The sequence below is a fragment of the Oncorhynchus mykiss genome, chromosome 9, assembly GCF_013265735.2.
Source record: "Oncorhynchus mykiss isolate Arlee chromosome 9, USDA_OmykA_1.1, whole genome shotgun sequence".
In the NCBI taxonomy this organism is placed as follows: Eukaryota; Metazoa; Chordata; class Actinopteri; order Salmoniformes; family Salmonidae; genus Oncorhynchus; species Oncorhynchus mykiss.
Window position 1 is genome coordinate 2,657,927 of NC_048573.1, and position 23,413 is coordinate 2,681,339.

A 23,413-nucleotide genomic window follows, 5' to 3' on the forward strand; every position below is an offset into this window, starting at 1 on the left:
TCTCATAATATAATAGAGACAGTAGATCTAGCTGGTCTGTCATAATATAATAGAGACAGTAGGTCTAGCTGGTCTCTCATAATATAATAGAGACAGTAGATCTAGCTGGTCTGTCATAATATAATAGAGACAGTAGATCTAGCTGGTCTGTCATAATATAATAGAGACAGTAGATCTAGCTGGTCTGTCATAATATAATAGAGACAGTAAATCTAGCTGGTCTGTCATAATATAATAGAGACAGTAGATCTAGCTGGTCTGTCATAATATAATAGAGACAGTAGTTCTACCTGGTCTGTCATAATATAATAGAGACAGTAGATCTAGCTGGTCTGTCATAATATAATAGAGACAGTAGATCAGCTGGTCTGTCATAATATAATAGAGACAGTAGATCTACCTGGTCTGTCATAATATAATAGAGACAGTAGATATAGCTGGTCTGTCATAATATAATAGAGACAGTAGATCTAGCTGGTCTGTCATAATATAATAGAGACAGTAGATCTAACTGGTCTCTCATAATATAATAGAGACAGTAGATCTAGCTGGTCTCTCATAATATAATAGAGACAGTAGATCTAGCTGGTCTGTCATAATATAATAGAGACAGTAGATCTAGCTGGTCTCTCATAATATAATAGAGACAGTAGATCTAGCTGGTCTGTCATAATATAATAGAGACAGTAGGTCTAGCTGGTCTCTCATAATATAATAGAGACAGTAGATCTAGCTGGTCTCTCATAATATAATAGAGACAGTAGATCTAGCTGGTCTGTCATAATATAATAGAGACAGTAGATCTAGCTGGTCTGTCATAATATAATAGAGACAGATGATCTAGCTGGTCTGTCATAATATAATAGAGACAGTAGGTCTAGCTGGTCTGTCATAATATAATAGAGACAGTAGGTCTAGCTGGTCTGTAATAATATAATAGAGACAGTAGATCTAGCTGGTCTGTCATAATATAATAGAGACAGTAGATCTAGCTGGTCTGTCATAATATAATAGAGACAGTAGATCTAGCTGGTCTGTCATAATATAATAGAGACAGTAGATCTAGCTGGTCTGTCATAATATAATAGAGACAGTAGATCTAGCTGGTCTGTCATAATATAATAGAGACAGTAGATCTAGCTGGTCTGTCATAATTTAATAGAGACAGTAGATCTAGCTGGTCTGTCATAATATAATAGAGACAGTAGATCTAGCTGGTCTGTCATAATATAATAGAGACAGTAGATCTAGCTGGTCTGTCATAACATAATAGAGACAGTAGGTCTAGCTGGTCTGTCATAACATATTAGAGACAGTAGATCTAGCTGGTCTGTCATAATATAATAGAGACAGTAGATCTAGCTGGTCTGTCATAATATAATAGAGACAGAGACAGATGATCTAGCTGGTCTGTCATAATATAATAGAGACAGTAGGTCTAGCTGGTCTGTCATAATATAATAGAGACAGTAGGTCTAGCTGGTCTGTAATAATATAATAGAGACAGTAGATCTAGCTGGTCTGTCATAATATAATAGAGACAGTAGATCTAGCTGGTCTGTCATAATATAATAGAGACAGTAGGTCTAGCTGGTCTGTCATAATATAATAGAGACAGTAGATCTAGCTGGTCTGTCATAATATAATAGAGACAGTAGGTCTAGCTGGTCTGTCATAATATAATAGAGACAGTAGATCTAGCTGGTCTGTCATAACATATTAGAGACAGTAGATCTAGCTGGTCTGTCATAATATAATAGAGACAGTAGATCTAGCTGGTCTGTCATAATATAATAGAGACAGTAGGTCTAGCTGGTCTGTAATAATATAATAGAGACAGTAGATCTAGCTGGTCTGTCATAATATAATAGAGACAGTAGATCTAGCTGGTCTGTCATAATATAATAGAGACAGTAGATCTAGCTGGTCTGTCATAATATAATAGAGACAGTAGATCTAGCTGGTCTGTCATAATATAATAGAGACAGTAGATCTAGCTGGTCTGTCATAATATAATAGAGACAGTAGATCTAGCTGGTCTGTCATAATATAATAGAGACAGTAGATCTAGCTGGTCTGTCATAATATAATAGAGACAGTAGATCTAGCTGGTCTGTCATAACATAATAGAGACAGTAGGTCTAGCTGGTCTGTCATAACATATTAGAGACAGTAGATCTAGCTGGTCTGTCATAATATAATAGAGACAGTAGATCTAGCTGGTCTGTCATAATATAATAGAGACAGAGACAGATGATCTAGCTGGTCTGTCATAATATAATAGAGACAGTAGGTCTAGCTGGTCTGTCATAATATAATAGAGACAGTAGGTCTAGCTGGTCTGTAATAATATAATAGAGACAGTAGATCTAGCTGGTCTGTCATAATATAATAGAGACAGTAGATCTAGCTGGTCTGTCATAATATAATAGAGACAGTAGGTCTAGCTGGTCTGTCATAATATAATAGAGACAGTAGATCTAGCTGGTCTGTCATAATATAATAGAGACAGTAGGTCTAGCTGGTCTGTCATAATATAATAGAGACAGTAGATCTAGCTGGTCTGTCATAACATATTAGAGACAGTAGATCTAGCTGGTCTGTCATAATATAATAGAGACAGTAGATCTAGCTGGTCTGTCATAATATAATAGAGACAGATGATCTAGCTGGTCTGTCATAATATAATAGAGACAGTAGATCTAGCTGGTCTGTCATAATATAATAGAGACAGTAGATCTAGCTGGTCTGTCATAATATAATAGAGACAGTAGATCTAGCTGGTCTGTCATAACATAATAGAGACAGTAGGTCTAGCTGGTCTGTCATAACATATTAGAGACAGTAGATCTAGCTGGTCTGTCATAATATAATAGAGACAGTAGATCTAGCTGGTCTGTCATAATATAATAGAGACAGAGACAGATGATCTAGCTGGTCTGTCATAATATAATAGAGACAGTAGGTCTAGCTGGTCTGTCATAATATAATAGAGACAGTAGGTCTAGCTGGTCTGTAATAATATAATAGAGACAGTAGATCTAGCTGGTCTGTCATAATATAATAGAGACAGTAGATCTAGCTGGTCTGTCATAATATAATAGAGACAGTAGGTCTAGCTGGTCTGTCATAATATAATAGAGACAGTAGATCTAGCTGGTCTGTCATAATATAATAGAGACAGTAGGTCTAGCTGGTCTGTCATAATATAATAGAGACAGTAGATCTAGCTGGTCTGTCATAACATATTAGAGACAGTAGGTCTAGCTGGTCTGTCATAATATAATAGAGACAGTAGATCTAGCTGGTCTGTCATAATATAATAGAGACAGTAGGTCTAGCTGGTCTGTCATAATATAATAGAGACAGTAGATCTAGCTGGTCTGTCATAACATATTAGAGACAGTAGATCTAGCTGGTCTGTCATAATATAATAGAGACAGTAGATCTAGCTGGTCTGTCATAATATAATAGAGACAGTAGGTCTAGCTGGTCTGTAATAATATAATAGAGACAGTAGATCTAGCTGGTCTGTCATAATATAATAGAGACAGTAGATCTAGCTGGTCTGTCATAATATAATAGAGACAGTAGATCTAGCTGGTCTGTCATAATATAATAGAGACAGTAGATCTAGCTGGTCTGTCATAATATAATAGAGACAGTAGATCTAGCTGGTCTGTCATAATATAATAGAGACAGTAGATCTAGCTGGTCTGTCATAATATAATAGAGACAGTAGATCTAGCTGGTCTGTCATAATATAATAGAGACAGTAGATCTAGCTGGTCTGTCATAATATAATAGAGACAGTAGATCTAGCTGGTCTGTCATAATATAATAGAGACAGTAGATCTAGCTGGTCTGTCATAACATAATAGAGACAGTAGGTCTAGCTGGTCTGTCATAACATATTAGAGACAGTAGATCTAGCTGGTCTGTCATAATATAATAGAGACAGTAGATCTAGCTGGTCTGTCATAATATAATAGAGACAGAGACAGATGATCTAGCTGGTCTGTCATAATATAATAGAGACAGTAGGTCTAGCTGGTCTGTCATAATATAATAGAGACAGTAGGTCTAGCTGGTCTGTAATAATATAATAGAGACAGTAGATCTAGCTGGTCTGTCATAATATAATAGAGACAGTAGATCTAGCTGGTCTGTCATAATATAATAGAGACAGTAGGTCTAGCTGGTCTGTCATAATATAATAGAGACAGTAGATCTAGCTGGTCTGTCATAATATAATAGAGACAGTAGGTCTAGCTGGTCTGTCATAATATAATAGAGACAGTAGATCTAGCTGGTCTGTCATAACATATTAGAGACAGTAGATCTAGCTGGTCTGTCATAATATAATAGAGACAGTAGATCTAGCTGGTCTGTCATAATATAATAGAGACAGATGATCTAGCTGGTCTGTCATAATATAATAGAGACAGTAGATCTAGCTGGTCTGTCATAATATAATAGAGACAGTAGATCTAGCTGGTCTGTCATAATATAATAGAGACAGTAGATCTAGCTGGTCTGTCATAACATAATAGAGACAGTAGGTCTAGCTGGTCTGTCATAACATATTAGAGACAGTAGATCTAGCTGGTCTGTCATAATATAATAGAGACAGTAGATCTAGCTGGTCTGTCATAATATAATAGAGACAGAGACAGATGATCTAGCTGGTCTGTCATAATATAATAGAGACAGTAGGTCTAGCTGGTCTGTCATAATATAATAGAGACAGTAGGTCTAGCTGGTCTGTAATAATATAATAGAGACAGTAGATCTAGCTGGTCTGTCATAATATAATAGAGACAGTAGATCTAGCTGGTCTGTCATAATATAATAGAGACAGTAGGTCTAGCTGGTCTGTCATAATATAATAGAGACAGTAGATCTAGCTGGTCTGTCATAATATAATAGAGACAGTAGGTCTAGCTGGTCTGTCATAATATAATAGAGACAGTAGATCTAGCTGGTCTGTCATAACATATTAGAGACAGTAGATCTAGCTGGTCTGTCATAATATAATAGAGACAGTAGATCTAGCTGGTCTGTCATAATATAATAGAGACAGTAGGTCTAGCTGGTCTGTAATAATATAATAGAGACAGTAGATCTAGCTGGTCTGTCATAATATAATAGAGACAGTAGATCTAGCTGGTCTGTCATAATATAATAGAGACAGTAGATCTAGCTGGTCTGTCATAATATAATAGAGACAGTAGATCTAGCTGGTCTGTCATAATATAATAGAGACAGTAGATCTAGCTGGTCTGTCATAATATAATAGAGACAGTAGATCTAGCTGGTCTGTCATAATATAATAGAGACAGTAGATCTAGCTGGTCTGTCATAACATAATAGAGACAGTAGGTCTAGCTGGTCTGTCATAACATATTAGAGACAGTAGATCTAGCTGGTCTGTCATAATATAATAGAGACAGTAGATCTAGCTGGTCTGTCATAATATAATAGAGACAGAGACAGATGATCTAGCTGGTCTGTCATAATATAATAGAGACAGTAGGTCTAGCTGGTCTGTCATAATATAATAGAGACAGTAGGTCTAGCTGGTCTGTAATAATATAATAGAGACAGTAGATCTAGCTGGTCTGTCATAATATAATAGAGACAGTAGATCTAGCTGGTCTGTCATAATATAATAGAGACAGTAGGTCTAGCTGGTCTGTCATAATATAATAGAGACAGTAGATCTAGCTGGTCTGTCATAATATAATAGAGACAGTAGGTCTAGCTGGTCTGTCATAATATAATAGAGACAGTAGATCTAGCTGGTCTGTCATAACATATTAGAGACAGTAGATCTAGCTGGTCTGTCATAATATAATAGAGACAGTAGGTCTAGCTGGTCTGTCATAATATAATAGAGACAGTAGATCTATCTGGTATGTCATAATAAAATAGAGACAGTAGGTCTAGCTGGTCTGTCATAATAAAATAGAGACAGTAGGTCTAGCTGGTCTGTCATAATATAATAGAGACAGTAGGTCTAGCTGGTCTGTCGTAATAAAATAGAGACAGTAGATCTAGCTGGTCTGTCATAATATAATAGAGACAGATGATCTAGCTGGTCTGTCATAATATAATAGAGACAGATGATCTATCTGGTCTGTCATAATATAATAGAGACAGATGATCTAGCTGGTCTGTCATAATATAATAGAGACAGACGGTCTAACTGGTCTGTCATAATATAATAGAGACAGTAGGTCTAGCTGGTCTGTCATAATATAATAGAGACAGTAGGTCTAGCTGGTCTGTCATAATAAAATAGAGACAGTAGGTCTAGCTGGTCTGTCATAATATAATAGAGACAGTAGGTCTAGCTGGTCTGTCATAATATAATAGAGACAGTAGATCTAGCTGGTCTGTCATAATATAATAGAGACAGTAGGTCTAGCTGGTCTGTCATAATATAATAGAAACAGTAGATCTATCTGGTCTGTCATAATATAATAGAGACAGTAGATCTAGCTGGTCTGTCATAATATAATAGAGACAGTAGGTCTAGCTGGTCTGTCATAATATAATAGAGACAGTTGATCTAGTTGGTCTGTCATAATATAATAGAGACAGTAGATCTAGCTGGTCTGTCATAATATAATAGAGACAGTAGGTCTAGCTGGTCTGTCATAATATAATAGAGACAGTAGATCTAGCTGGTCTGTCATTATATAATAGAGACAGTAGATCTATCTGGTCTGTCATAATAAAATAGAGACAGTAGGTCTAGCTGGTCTGTCATAATATAATAGAGACAGTAGATCTATCTGGTCTGTCATAATAAAATAGAGACAGTAGGTCTAGCTGGTCTGTCATAATAAAATAGAGACAGTAGGTCTAGCTGGTCTGTCATAATATAATAGAGACAGTAGGTCTAGCTGGTCTGTCATAATAAAATAGAGACAGTAGATCTAGCTGTTCTGTCATAATATAATAGAGACAGATGATCTATCTGGTCTGTCATAATATAATAGAGACAGTAGGTCTAGCTGGTCTGTCATAATATAATAGAGACAGATGATCTAGCTGGTCTGTCATAATATAATAGAGACAGTAGGTCTAGCTGGTCTGTCATAATATAATAGAGACAGTAGGTCTAGCTGGTCTGTCATAATATAATAGAGACAGATGATCTAGCTGGTCTGTCATAATATAATAGAGACAGTAGGTCTAGCTGGTCTGTCATAATATAATAGAGACAGTAGGTCTAGCTGGTCTGTCATAATATAATAGAGACAGATGATCTAGCTGGTCTGTCATAATATAATAGAGACAGACGGTCTAGCTGGTCTGTCATAATATAATAGAGACAGTAGGTCTAGCTGGTCTGTCATAATATAATAGAGACAGTAGGTCTAGCTGGTCTGTCATAATAAAATAGAGACAGTAGGTCTAGCTGGTCTGTCATAATATAATAGAGACAGATGATCTAGCTGGTCTGTCATAATATAATAGAGACAGATGATCTATCTGGTCTGTCATAATATAATAGAGACAGTAGGTCTAGCTGGTCTGTCATAATAAAATAGAGACAGTAGGTCTAGCTGATCTGTCATAATAAAATAGAGACAGTAGGTCTAGCTGGTCTGTCATAATATAATAGAGACAGTAGATCTATCTGGTCTGTCATAATAAAATAGAGACAGTAGGTCTAGCTGGTCTGTCATAATAAAATAGAGACAGTAGGTCTAGCTGGTCTGTCATAATATAATAGAGACAGATGATCTAGCTGGTCTGTCATAATATAATAGAGACAGTAGGTCTAGCTGGTCTGTCATGATATAATAGAGACAGATGATCTAGCTGGTCTGTCATAATATAATAGAGACAGTAGGTCTAGCTGGTCTGTCATTATATAATAGAGACAGATGATCTAGCTGGTCTGTCATAATATAATAGAGACAGACGGTCTAGCTGGTCTGTCATAATATAATAGAGACAGTAGGTCTAGCTGGTCTGTCATAATAAAATAGAGACAGTAGGTCTAGCTGGTCTGTCATAATATAATAGAGACAGATGATCTAGCTGGTCTGTCATAATATAATAGAGACAGATGATCTATCTGGTCTGTCATAATATAATAGAGACAGTAGGTCTAGCTGGTCTGTCATAATAAAATAGAGACAGTAGGTCTAGCTGATCTGTCATAATAAAATAGAGACAGTAGGTCTAGCTGGTCTGTCATAATATAATAGAGACAGTAGATCTATCTGGTCTGTCATAATAAAATAGAGACAGTAGGTCTAGCTGGTCTGTCATAATAAAATAGAGACAGTAGGTCTAGCTGGTCTGTCATAATATAATAGAGACAGATGATCTAGCTGGTCTGTCATAATATAATAGAGACAGTAGGTCTAGCTGGTCTGTCATTATATAATAGAGACAGATGATCTAGCTGGTCTGTCATAATATAATAGAGACAGTAGGTCTAGCTGGTCTGTCATTATATAATAGAGACAGATGATCTAGCTGGTCTGTCATAATATAATAGAGACAGACGGTCTAGCTGGTCTGTCATAATATAATAGAGACAGTAGGTCTAGCTGGTCTGTCATAATATAATAGAGACAGTAGGTCTAGCTGGTCTGTCATAATAAAATAGAGACAGTAGGTCTAGCTGGTCTGTCATAATATAATAGAGACAGATGATCTATCTGGTCTGTCATAATATAATAGAGACAGTAGGTCTAGCTGGTCTGTCATAATATAATAGAGACAGTAGATCTATCTGGTCTGTCATAATATAATAGAGACAGATGATCTATCTGGTCTGTCATAATATAATAGAGACAGTAGGTCTAGCTGGTCTGTCATAATATAATAGAGACAGATGATCTAGCTGGTCTGTCATAATATAATAGAGACAGTAGGTCTAGCTGGTCTGTCATAATATAATAGAGACAGTAGGTCTAGCTGGTCTGTAATAATATAATAGAGACAGTAGATCTAGCTGGTCTGTCATAAAATAATAGAGACAGTAGGTCTAGCTGGTCTGTCATAATAAAATAGAGACAGTAGGTCTAGCTGGTCTGTCATAATATAATAGAGACAGATGATCTAGCTGGTCTGTCATAATATAATAGAGACAGTAGGTCTAGCTGGTCTGTCATAATATAATAGAGACAGTAGATCTAGCTGGTCTGTCATAACATATTAGAGACAGTAGATCTAGCTGGTCTGTCATAATATAATAGAGACAGTAGATCTAGCTGGTCTGTCATAATATAATAGAGACAGATGATCTAGCTGGTCTGTCATAATATAATAGAGACAGTAGGTCTTGCTGGTCTGTCATAATATAATAGAGACAGTAGGTCTAGCTGGTCTGTCATAATATAATAGAGACAGTAGATCTAGCTGGTCTGTCATAATATAATAGAGACAGTAGATCTAGCTGGTCTGTCATAATATAATAGAGACAGTAGGTCTAGCTGGTCTGTCATAATATAATAGAGACAGTAGATCTAGCTGGTCTGTCATAATATAATAGAGACAGTAGGTCTAGCTGGTCTGTCATAATATAATAGAGACAGTAGATCTAGCTGGTCTGTCATAACATATTAGAGACAGTAGATCTATCTGGTCTGTCATAATATAATAGAGACAGATGATCTATCTGGTCTGTCATAATATAATAGAGACAGTAGGTCTAGCTGGTCTGTCATAATATAATAGAGACAGATGATCTAGCTGGTCTGTCATAATATAATAGAGACAGTAGGTCTAGCTGGTCTGTCATAATATAATAGAGACAGTAGGTCTAGCTGGTCTGTAATAATATAATAGAGACAGTAGATCTAGCTGGTCTGTCATAATATAATAGAGACAGTAGATCTAGCTGGTCTGTCATAATATAATAGAGACAGTAGATCTATCTGGTCTGTCATAATATAATAGAGACAGATGATCTATCTGGTCTGTCATAATATAATAGAGACAGTAGGTCTAGCTGGTCTGTCATAATATAATAGAGACAGATGATCTAGCTGGTCTGTCATAATATAATAGAGACAGTAGGTCTAGCTGGTCTGTCATAATATAATAGAGACAGTAGGTCTAGCTGGTCTGTAATAATATAATAGAGACAGTAGATCTAGCTGGTCTGTCATAATATAATAGAGACAGTAGATCTAGCTGGTCTGTCATAATATAATAGAGACAGTAGGTCTAGCTGGTCTGTCATAATATAATAGAGACAGTAGATCTAGCTGGTCTGTCATAATATAATAGAGACAGTAGGTCTAGCTGGTCTGTCATAATATAATAGAGACAGTAGATCTAGCTGGTCTGTCATAACATATTAGAGACAGTAGATCTAGCTGGTCTGTCATAATATAATAGAGACAGTAGATCTAGCTGGTCTGTCATAATATAATAGAGACAGATGATCTAGCTGGTCTGTCATAATATAATAGAGACAGTAGGTCTTGCTGGTCTGTCATAATATAATAGAGACAGTAGGTCTAGCTGGTCTGTCATAATATAATAGAGACAGTAGGTCTAGCTGGTCTGTCATAATATAATAGAGACAGATGATCTAGCTGGTCTGTCATAATATAATAGAGACAGATGATCTAGCTAGTCTGTCATAATATAATAGAGACAGTAGATCTAGCTGGTCTGTCATAATATAATAGAGACAGATGATCTAGCTGGTCTGTCATAATATAATAGAGACAGTAGGTCTAGCTGGTCTGTCATAATAAAATAGAGACAGTAGGTCTAGCTGATCTGTCATAATAAAATAGAGACAGTAGGTCTAGCTGGTCTGTCATAATATAATAGAGACAGTAGGTCTAGCTGATCTGTCATAATAAAATAGAGACAGTAGGTCTAGCTGGTCTGTCATAATATAATAGAGACAGTAGATCTATCTGGTCTGTCATAATAAAATAGAGACAGTAGGTCTAGCTGGTCTGTCATAATAAAATAGAGACAGTAGGTCTAGCTGGTCTGTCATAATATAATAGAGACAGTAGGTCTAGCTGGTCTGTCATAATATAATAGAGACAGTAGGTCTAGCTGGTCTGTCATAATATAATAGAGACAGTAGGTCTAGCTGGTCTGTCATTATATAATAGAGACAGATGATCTAGCTGGTCTGTCATAATATAATAGAGACAGTAGGTCTAGCTGGTCTGTAATAATATAATAGAGACAGTAGATCTAGCTGGTCTGTCATAATATAATAGAGACAGTAGATCTAGCTGGTCTGTCATAATATAATAGAGACAGTAGGTCTAGCTGGTCTGTCATAATATAATAGAGACAGTAGATCTAGCTGGTCTGTCATAATATAATAGAGACAGTAGGTCTAGCTGGTCTGTCATAATATAATAGAGACAGTAGATCTAGCTGGTCTGTCATAACATATTAGAGACAGTAGATCTAGCTGGTCTGTCATAATATAATAGAGACAGTAGATCTAGCTGGTCTGTCATAATATAATAGAGACAGATGATCTAGCTGGTCTGTCATAATATAATAGAGACAGTAGGTCTTGCTGGTCTGTCATAATATAATAGAGACAGTAGGTCTAGCTGGTCTGTCATAATATAATAGAGACAGTAGGTCTAGCTGGTCTGTCATAATATAATAGAGACAGATGATCTAGCTGGTCTGTCATAATATAATAGAGACAGATGATCTAGCTAGTCTGTCATAATATAATAGAGACAGTAGATCTAGCTGGTCTGTCATAATATAATAGAGACAGATGATCTAGCTGGTCTGTCATAATATAATAGAGACAGTAGGTCTAGCTGGTCTGTCATAATAAAATAGAGACAGTAGGTCTAGCTGATCTGTCATAATAAAATAGAGACAGTAGGTCTAGCTGGTCTGTCATAATATAATAGAGACAGTAGGTCTAGCTGATCTGTCATAATAAAATAGAGACAGTAGGTCTAGCTGGTCTGTCATAATATAATAGAGACAGTAGATCTATCTGGTCTGTCATAATATAATAGAGACAGTAGGTCTTGCTGGTCTGTCATAATATAATAGAGACAGTAGGTCTAGCTGGTCTGTCATAATATAATAGAGACAGTAGGTCTAGCTGGTCTGTCATAATAAAATAGAGACAGTAGATCTAGCTGGTCTGTCATAATATAATAGAGACAGATGATCTAGCTGGTCTGTCATAATATAATAGAGACAGATGATCTATCTGGTCTGTCATAATATAATAGAGACAGATGATCTAGCTGGTCTGTCATAATATAATAGAGACAGACGGTCTAACTGGTCTGTCATAATATAATAGAGACAGTAGGTCTAGCTGGTCTGTCATAATATAATAGAGACAGATGATCTAGCTGGTCTGTCATAATATAATAGAGACAGTAGGTCTAGCTGGTCTGTCATAATATAATAGAGACAGTAGGTCTAGCTGGTCTGTCATAATATAATAGAGACAGATGATCTAGCTGGTCTGTCATAATATAATAGAGACAGACGGTCTAGCTGGTCTGTCATAATATAATAGAGACAGTAGGTCTAGCTGGTCTGTCATAATATAATAGAGACAGTAGGTCTAGCTGGTCTGTCATAATAAAATAGAGACAGTAGGTCTAGATGGTCTGTCATAATATAATAGAGACAGATGATCTAGCTGGTCTGTCATAATATAATAGAGACAGATGATCTATCTGGTCTGTCATAATATAATAGAGACAGTAGGTCTAGCTGGTCTGTCATAATAAAATAGAGACAGTAGGTCTAGCTGATCTGTCATAATAAAATAGAGACAGTAGGTCTAGCTGGTCTGTCATAATATAATAGAGACAGTAGATCTATCTGGTCTGTCATAATAAAATAGAGACAGTAGGTCTAGCTGGTCTGTCATAATAAAATAGAGACAGTAGGTCTAGCTGGTCTGTCATAATATAATAGAGACAGATGATCTAGCTGGTCTGTCATAATATAATAGAGACAGTAGGTCTAGCTGGTCTGTCATTATATAATAGAGACAGATGATCTAGCTGGTCTGTCATAATATAATAGAGACAGTAGGTCTAGCTGGTCTGTCATTATATAATAGAGACAGATGATCTAGCTGGTCTGTCATAATATAATAGAGACAGACGGTCTAGCTGGTCTGTCATAATATAATAGAGACAGTAGGTCTAGCTGGTCTGTCATAATAAAATAGAGACAGTAGGTCTAGCTGGTCTGTCATAATATAATAGAGACAGATGATCTAGCTGGTCTGTCATAATATAATAGAGACAGATGATCTATCTGGTCTGTCATAATATAATAGAGACAGTAGGTCTAGCTGGTCTGTCATAATAAAATAGAGACAGTAGGTCTAGCTGATCTGTCATAATAAAATAGAGACAGTAGGTCTAGCTGGTCTGTCATAATATAATAGAGACAGTAGATCTATCTGGTCTGTCATAATAAAATAGAGACAGTAGGTCTAGCTGGTCTGTCATAATAAAATAGAGACAGTAGGTCTAGCTGGTCTGTCATAATATAATAGAGACAGATAATCTAGCTGGTCTGTCATAATATAATAGAGACAGTAGGTCTAGCTGGTCTGTCATTATATAATAGAGACAGATGATCTAGCTGGTCTGTCATAATATAATAGAGACAGTAGGTCTAGCTGGTCTGTCATTATATAATAGAGACAGATGATCTAGCTGGTCTGTCATAATATAATAGAGACAGACGGTCTAGCTGGTCTGTCATAATATAATAGAGACAGTAGGTCTAGCTGGTCTGTCATAATATAATAGAGACAGTAGGTCTAGCTGGTCTGTCATAATAAAATAGAGACAGTAGGTCTAGCTGGTCTGTCATAATATAATAGAGACAGATGATCTATCTGGTCTGTCATAAAATAATAGAGACAGTAGGTCTAGCTGGTCTGTCATAATATAATAGAGACAGTAGATCTATCTGGTCTGTCATAATATAATAGAGACAGATGATCTATCTGGTCTGTCATAATATAATAGAGACAGTAGGTCTAGCTGGTCTGTCATAATATAATAGAGACAGATGATCTAGCTGGTCTGTCATAATATAATAGAGACAGTAGGTCTAGCTGGTCTGTCATAATATAATAGAGACAGTAGGTCTAGCTGGTCTGTAATAATATAATAGAGACAGTAGATCTAGCTGGTCTGTCATAATATAATAGAGACAGTAGATCTAGCTGGTCTGTCATAATATAATAGAGACAGTAGGTCTAGCTGGTCTGTCATAATATAATAGAGACAGTAGATCTAGCTGGTCTGTCATAATATAATAGAGACAGTAGGTCTAGCTGGTCTGTCATAATATAATAGAGACAGTAGATCTAGCTGGTCTGTCATAACATATTAGAGACAGTAGATCTAGCTGGTCTGTCATAATATAATAGAGACAGTAGATCTAGCTGGTCTGTCATAATATAATAGAGACAGATGATCTAGCTGGTCTGTCATAATATAATAGAGACAGTAGGTCTTGCTGGTCTGTCATAATATAATAGAGACAGTAGGTCTAGCTGGTCTGTCATAATATAATAGAGACAGTAGGTCTAGCTGGTCTGTCATAATATAATAGAGACAGATGATCTAGCTGGTCTGTCATAATATAATAGAGACAGATGATCTAGCTAGTCTGTCATAATATAATAGAGACAGTAGATCTAGCTGGTCTGTCATAATATAATAGAGACAGATGATCTAGCTGGTCTGTCATAATATAATAGAGACAGTAGGTCTAGCTGGTCTGTCATAATAAAATAGAGACAGTAGGTCTAGCTGATCTGTCATAATAAAATAGAGACAGTAGGTCTAGCTGGTCTGTCATAATATAATAGAGACAGTAGATCTATCTGGTCTGTCATAATAAAATAGAGACAGTAGGTCTAGCTGGTCTGTCATAATAAAATAGAGACAGTAGGTCTAGCTGGTCTGTCATAATATAATAGAGACAGTAGGTCTAGCTGGTCTGTCATAATAAAATAGAGACAGTAGATCTAGCTGGTCTGTCATAATATAATAGAGACAGATGATCTAGCTGGTCTGTCATAATATAATAGAGACAGATGATCTATCTGGTCTGTCATAATATAATAGAGACAGATGATCTAGCTGGTCTGTCATAATATAATAGAGACAGACGGTCTAACTGGTCTGTCATAATATAATAGAGACAGTAGGTCTAGCTGGTCTGTCATAATATAATAGAGACAGTAGGTCTAGCTGGTCTGTCATAATAAAATAGAGACAGTAGGTCTAGCTGGTCTGTCATAATATAATAGAGACAGTAGGTCTAGCTGGTCTGTCATAATATAATAGAGACAGTAGATCTAGCTGGTCTGTCATAATATAATAGAGACAGTAGGTCTAGCTGGTCTGTCATAATATAATAGAAACAGTAGATCTATCTGGTCTGTCATAATATAATAGAGACAGTAGATCTAGCTGGTCTGTCATAATATAATAGAGACAGTAGGTCTAGCTGGTCTGTCATAATATAATAGAGACAGTTGATCTAGTTGGTCTGTCATAATATAATAGAGACAGTAGATCTAGCTGGTCTGTCATAATATAATAGAGACAGTAGGTCTAGCTGGTCTGTCATAATATAATAGAGACAGTAGATCTATCTGGTCTGTCATAATAAAATAGAGACAGTAGGTCTAGCTGGTCTGTCATAATAAAATAGAGACAGTAGGTCTAGCTGGTCTGTCATAATATAATAGAGACAGTAGGTCTAGCTGGTCTGTCATAATAAAATAGAGACAGTAGATCTAGCTGTTCTGTCATAATATAATAGAGACAGATGATCTATCTGGTCTGTCATAATATAATAGAGACAGTAGGTCTAGCTGGTCTGTCATAATATAATAGAGACAGATGATCTAGCTGGTCTGTCATAATATAATAGAGACAGTAGGTCTAGCTGGTCTGTCATAATATAATAGAGACAGTAGGTCTAGCTGGTCTGTCATAATATAATAGAGACAGATGATCTAGCTGGTCTGTCATAATATAATAGAGACAGTAGGTCTAGCTGGTCTGTCATAATATAATAGAGACAGTAGGTCTAGCTGGTCTGTCATAATATAATAGAGACAGATGATCTAGCTTGTCTGTCATAATATAATAGAGACAGACGGTCTAGCTGGTCTGTCATAATATAATAGAGACAGTAGGTCTAGCTGGTCTGTCATAATATAATAGAGACAGTAGGTCTAGCTGGTCTGTCATAATAAAATAGAGACAGTAGGTCTAGCTGGTCTGTCATAATATAATAGAGACAGATGATCTAGCTGGTCTGTCATAATATAATAGAGACAGATGATCTATCTGGTCTGTCATAATATAATAGAGACAGTAGGTCTAGCTGGTCTGTCATAATAAAATAGAGACAGTAGGTCTAGCTGATCTGTCATAATAAAATAGAGACAGTAGGTCTAGCTGGTCTGTCATAATATAATAGAGACAGTAGATCTATCTGGTCTGTCATAATAAAATAGAGACAGTAGGTCTAGCTGGTCTGTCATAATAAAATAGAGACAGTAGGTCTAGCTGGTCTGTCATAATATAATAGAGACAGATGATCTAGCTGGTCTGTCATAATATAATAGAGACAGTAGGTCTAGCTGGTCTGTCATTATATAATAGAGACAGATGATCTAGCTGGTCTGTCATAATATAATAGAGACAGTAGGTCTAGCTGGTCTGTCATTATATAATAGAGACAGATGATCTAGCTGGTCTGTCATAATATAATAGAGACAGACGGTCTAGCTGGTCTGTCATAATATAATAGAGACAGTAGGTCTAGCTGGTCTGTCATAATATAATAGAGACAGTAGGTCTAGCTGGTCTGTCATAATAAAATAGAGACAGTAGGTCTAGCTGGTCTGTCATAATATAATAGAGACAGATGATCTATCTGGTCTGTCATAATATAATAGAGACAGTAGGTCTAGCTGGTCTGTCATAATATAATAGAGACAGTAGATCTATCTGGTCTGTCATAATATAATAGAGACAGATGATCTATCTGGTCTGTCATAATATAATAGAGACAGTAGGTCTAGCTGGTCTGTCATAATATAATAGAGACAGATGATCTAGCTGGTCTGTCATAATATAATAGAGACAGTAGGTCTAGCTGGTCTGTCATAATATAATAGAGACAGTAGATCTAGCTGGTCTGTCATAATATAATAGAGACAGTAGGTCTAGCTGGTCTGTCATAATATAATAGAAACAGTAGATCTATCTGGTCTGTCATAATATAATAGAGACAGTAGATCTAGCTGGTCTGTCATAATATAATAGAGACAGTAGGTCTAGCTGGTCTGTCATAATATAATAGAGACAGTTGATCTAGTTGGTCTGTCATAATATAATAGAGACAGTAGATCTAGCTGGTCTGTCATAATATAATAGAGACAGTAGGTCTAGCTGGTCTGTCATAATATAATAGAGACAGTAGATCTAGCTGGTCTGTCATTATATAATAGAGACAGTAGATCTATCTGGTCTGTCATAATAAAATAGAGACAGTAGGTCTAGCTGGTCTGTCATAATATAATAGAGACAGTAGATCTATCTGGTCTGTCATAATAAAATAGAGACAGTAGGTCTAGCTGGTCTGTCATAATAAAATAGAGACAGTAGGTCTAGCTGGTCTGTCATAATATAATAGAGACAGTAGGTCTAGCTGGTCTGTCATAATAAAATAGAGACAGTAGATCTAGCTGGTCTTTCATAATATAATAGAGACAGATGATCTAGCTGGTCTGTCATAATATAATAGAGACAGATGATCTATCTGGTCTGTCATAATATAATAGAGACAGTAGATCTAGCTGGTCTGTCATAATATAATAGAGACAGATGATCTAGCTGGTCTGTCATAATATAATAGAGACAGTAGATCTAGCTGGTCTGTCATAATATAATAGAGACAGTAGGTCTAGCTGGTCTGTCATAATATAATAGAGACAGTAGATCTAGCTGGTCTGTCATAATATAATAGAGACAGTAGGTCTAGCTGGTCTGTCATAATATAATAGAGACAGATGATCTAGCTGGTCTGTCATAATATAATAGAGACAGTAGGTCTAGCTGGTCTGTCATAATATAATAGAGACAGATGATCTAGCTGGTCTGTCATAATATAATAGAGACAGACGGTCTAGCTGGTCTGTCATAATATAATAGAGACAGTAGGTCTAGCTGGTCTGTCATAATATAATAGAGACAGTAGGTCTAGCTGGTCTGTCATAATAAAATAGAGACAGTAGGTCTAGCTGGTCTGTCATAACATATTAGAGACAGATGATCTATCTGGTCTGTCATAATATAATAGAGACAGATGATCTAGCTGGTCTGTCATAATATAATAGAGACAGTAGGTCTAGCTGGTCTGTCATAATATAATAGAGACAGATGATCTATCTGGTCTGTCATAATATAATAGAGACAGATGATCTAGCTGGTCTGTCATAATATAATAGAGACAGTAGGTCTAGCTGGTCTGTCATAATATAATAGAGACAGATGATCTATCTGGTCTGTCATAATATAATAGAGACAGTAGGTCTAGCTGGTCTGTCATAATATAATAGGGACAGTAGGTCTAGCTGGTCTGTCATAATATAATAGAGACAGTAGGTCTAGCTGGTCTGTCATAATATAATAGAGACAGATGATCTATCTGGTCTGTCATAATATAATAGAGACAGTAGGTCTAGCTGGTCTGTCATAATATAATAGAGACAGTAGGTCTAGTTGGTCTGTCATAATATAATAGAGACAGATGATCTAGCTAGTCTGTCATAATATAATAGAGACAGTAGATCTAGCTGGTCTGTCATAATATAATAGAGACAGATGATCTAGCTGGTCTGTCATAATATAATAGAGACAGATGATCTAGCTGGTCTGTCATAATATAATAGAGACAGATGATCTATCTGGTCTGTCATAATATAATAGAGACAGTGGATCTAGCTGGTCTGTCATAATATAATAGAGACACAGTAGATCTAGCTGGTCTGTCATTATATAATAGAGACAGTAGATCTATCTGGTCTGTCATAATAAAATAGAGACAGTAGGTCTAGCTGGTCTGTCATAATAAAATAGAGACAGTAGATCTAGCTGGTCTGTCATAATATAATAGAGACAGATGATCTAGCTGGTCTTTCATAATATAATAGAGACAGATGATCTATCTGGTCTGTCATAATATAATAGAGACAGATGATCTAGCTGGTCTGTCATAATATAATAGAGACAGTCGGTCTAGCTGGTCTGTCATAATATAATAGAGACACTAGGTCTAGCTGGTCTGTCATAATATAATAGAGACAGATGATCTAGCTGGTCTGTCATAATATAATAGAGACAGACGATCTAGCTGGTCTGTCATAATATAATAGAGACAGATGATCTAGCTGGTCTGTCATAATATAATAGAGGCAGTAGAGCTAGCTGGTCTGTCATAATATAATAGAGACAGATGATCTAGCTGGTCTGTCATAATATAATAGAGACAGATGATCTATCTGGTCTGTCATAATATAATAGAGACAGTAGGTCTAGCTGGTCTGTCATAATATAATAGAGACAGTAGATCTAGCTGGTCTGTCATAATATAATAGAGACAGTAGGTCTAGCTGGTCTGTCATAATATAATAGAGACAGTAGGTCTAGCTGGTCTGTCATAATATAATAGAAACAGTAGATCTATCTGGTCTGTCATAATATAATAGAGACAGTAGATCTAGCTGGTCTGTCATAATATAATAGAGACAGTAGGTCTAGCTGGTCTGTCATAATATAATAGAGACAGTAGATCTAGCTGGTCTGTCATAATATAATAGAGACAGTAGATCTATCTGGTCTGTCATAATATAATAGAGACAGTAGGTCTAGCTGGTCTGTCATAATATAATAGAGACAGTAGATCTACCTGGTCTATCATAATATAATAGAGACAGTAGATATAGCTGGTCTGTCATAATATAATAGAGACAGTAGATCTAGCTGGTCTGTCATAATATAATAGAGACAGTAGATCCATCTCCAGACAGAGAGACAGGGAGGGAGATAGGGAGGGAGATAGGGAGGGAGATAGGGAGGGAGACAGGGAGGGAGACAGGGAGACAGGGAGGGAGACAGGGAGACAGAGAGACAGGGAGGGAGACAGGGAGACAGGGAGGGAGACAGGGAGACAGAGAGACAGGGAGGGAGACAGGGAGGGAGACAGGGAGGGAGGGAGACAGGGAGGGAGGGAGGGAGGGAGGGAGGGAGGGAGGGAGGGAGGGAGGGAGGGAGGGAGGGAGGGAGGGAGGGAGAGAGGGAGGGAGGGAGAGCCAGTTGGTGTCAGACTGTCCTATTGTAGTATGGAATCTAAGATTCTGCAGACCTGATTAGTAAAACTCCCCACAGGGTTGGAGTGATAGTCAAAAAGTTACATTTTCTTTGATGAGTTGCTGGTGAGAGCAGCTAGAACAGGTGGAGATCCATTATGGAACCTTCTTTACTAAGAGAATCAGGACTGGAGACTGACATGAAGTCACAGCCAATGACGAGACAGGAAGACATGATACTATTGTAGAACAGGTGATGAATATAGAGAAATGTTACTCTTATAGAAGAGGTGATGAATATAGAGACATTTTACTATTATAGAACAGGTGATGAATATAGAGAAATTTTAATATTATAGAACAGGTGATGAATATAGAGAAATGTACTCACCTCCACCTTGTCCGAGGCTACAGTATACCAGAGTACTCAACAGCACTGAAACACACAGAGAGAACTATCACTATGGTACATGATGGAAACACTGAAACACACTGAGAGAACTATCACTATGGTACATGATGTAAACACTAAAACACACAGAGATAACTATCACGATGGTACATGATGTAAACACTGAAACACACAGAGATAACTATCACGATGGTACATGATGTAAACACTGAAACACACAAAGATAACTATCACTATGGTACATGATGGAAACACTGAAACACACAGAGAGAACTATCACTATGGTACATGATGGAAACACTGAAACACAGAGAGAACTATCACTATGGTACATGATGGAAACACTGAAACACAGAGAGAACTATCACTATGGTACATGATGGAAACACTGAAACACAGGGCTGGACCACAGATATCAATTTCCTTAGTAGTCAGAGTTAGTAAGAATCTGTTGGACTCCATCTGCATTGGAAAGTGCATTTTGCTCTACGACCCCCAAAGTGTCAAGGGATTCATCTGAAGTCAGTCAGCTCTTCAGTCAGAACTGATTGGGCAACAAACTAATATGACCCCACTATGGAAAGGGGAGACTCAGATACAAACTAATATGACCCCACTATGGAAAGAGGAGACTCTCAACTACAGACTAATATGACCCCAGTATGGAAAGGAGAGACTCTCAGCTACAAACTAATATGACCCCACTATGGAAAGAGGAGACTCAGCTACAAACTAATATGACCCACTATGGAAAGGAGAGACTCTCAGCTACAAACTAATATGACCCCACTATGGAAAGGGGAGACTCAGATACAAACTAATATGACCCCACTATGGAAAGGGGAGACTCTCAGCTACAAACTAATATGACCCCACTATGGAAAGGGGAGACTCTCAGCTACAAACTAATATGACCCCACTATGGAAAGAGGAGACTCAGCTACAAACTAATATGACCCCACTATGGAAAGGAGAGACTCTCAGCTACAAACTACAATGACCCCACTATGGAAAGAGGAGACTCTCAGCTACAAACTAATATGACCCCAGTATGGAAAGGAGAGTGTCATGTATTGTCATGTTGTGTCCTGTTCCTGTTCTTTCTCTTCACCCTGTCTCCCTCTGCTGGTCGTATTAGGTTACCTTTTCTTCCCCTCTTTCCCCCAGCTGTTCCTTGTCTTCTTTAACTACCTCGTTCACCCCTTTTCCCACCTGTTCCCTTTTTCCCTCTGATTAGGTCTCTATATCTCTCTCTGTTTCTGCTTCTGTCTTTGTCGGATTCTCGTTTGTGTTACTCATGCCTGAACCAGACTATCGTCGTGTTTGCTGCAACCTTGTCCTGTCCTGTCGGAATCTGCATGTTCATCTAACCTTGTCCTGTCCTGTCGGAATCTGCCTGTCCATCTGAGCCTACGTGTGTTTCGTCATTAAAGAAACTCTGTTTTGTTAATTCGCTTTTGGGTCCTCATTCACGCACCTGACAGAGAGACTCTCAGATACAAACTAATATGACCCCACTATGGAAAGAGGAGACTCAGCTACAAACTACAATGACCCCACTATGGAAAGAGGAGACTCCCAGATACAAACTAATATGACCCCACTATGGAAAGTGGAGACTCTCAGCTACATACTAATATGACCACACTATGGAAAGAGGAGACTCTGCGACCACTACAAGTGTCAAGGGACTCGTCTGAAGGTAAATTATTATATTTCCTTAGCTTTCTTATAACTCGGAGAGGATAGACTCTCCAAAACCATATAGATATTAAATCACATAGATATAAAAATTATATCTAGACATTGAACCCCATATATATCAAACCATTTAGATAATATTCAACTCACAGAGTTGAAGACAGGCTCGTTCCATCTCAATGTGTCGATCACTAACTGTATCTAAACTCTAGTGACTTGTAGCCTGTCCATCCCCCCACCCACCTCTCCTCTCTACCCATCTACACTTCCTCTTGAGAAGGAGAGAGAGAGATGGCTTTATTCTTTTGGAACTTCTGTGAGTGTAATGTTTACTGTTCATCTTTATTGTTTATTTCACTTTTGTATCTACCTCAATTGCTTTGTTAACATGTTTTTCCCATGCCAATAAAGCCCATTGAACTGATAGATAGATACAGAGAGAGGGGGGAGAGAGGGGAAAGAGAGAGTGAGGGAGATAGATACATACAGAAAGAGAGTGGGGAGGGAGAGAGAGAGAGAGAGAGAGAGAGCGCGACAGAGAGATAGAGAAAGAGATGCAGACAAAGAGACACAGCTGCATGTGAGCTCACACATTTTCAGCATGTTTTTAACAAAAAAATAGAGTTAGATAAACTTGAATTTTTCCACAAGGATATATATAAGATACTACCGTCCATAATATAACATTCACTACAAATCAAAACTCCAAATCTACAACCTGATTTTGGACAAAACTACCTGGAAGTATTCCTACAACCAAAGATTCTTATTTCCAAGATTTAAAGCAAATGGTCTGGCAAACAACCAACAGAAACCTGAAACACCATCCAACCTGGAACTGAGTGAGTCATCTTTAGTGTGAAGTCCAACCTGGAACTGAGTGAGTCATGTTTAGTCTGAAGTCCATCCTGGAACTGAGTGAGTCA

General features: G+C 37.1%; 1 protein-coding gene across 3 annotated transcripts in view; it reads right to left on the minus strand.

Moving 5' to 3' along the window:
* The window catches only part of LOC110519362 (Fc receptor-like protein 2), a 68,169-nt gene extending 45,460 nt beyond the window's left edge, over positions 1-22,709 (minus strand). For all 3 annotated transcript variants that reach the window (XM_036987039.1, XM_036987037.1, XM_036987038.1), the window contains exons 1-2: positions 22,638-22,709; positions 20,766-20,810 (exon numbers count right to left, since the gene is read on the minus strand). In XM_036987039.1, coding sequence (XP_036842934.1) covers positions 20,766-20,810; positions 22,638-22,662 — 70 coding nt within the window. In that variant the 5' untranslated portion in view covers positions 22,663-22,709. The remainder of the gene's footprint in view (positions 1-20,765; positions 20,811-22,637) is intronic.
* Between the last annotated feature and the right edge of the window lie 704 nt (positions 22,710-23,413).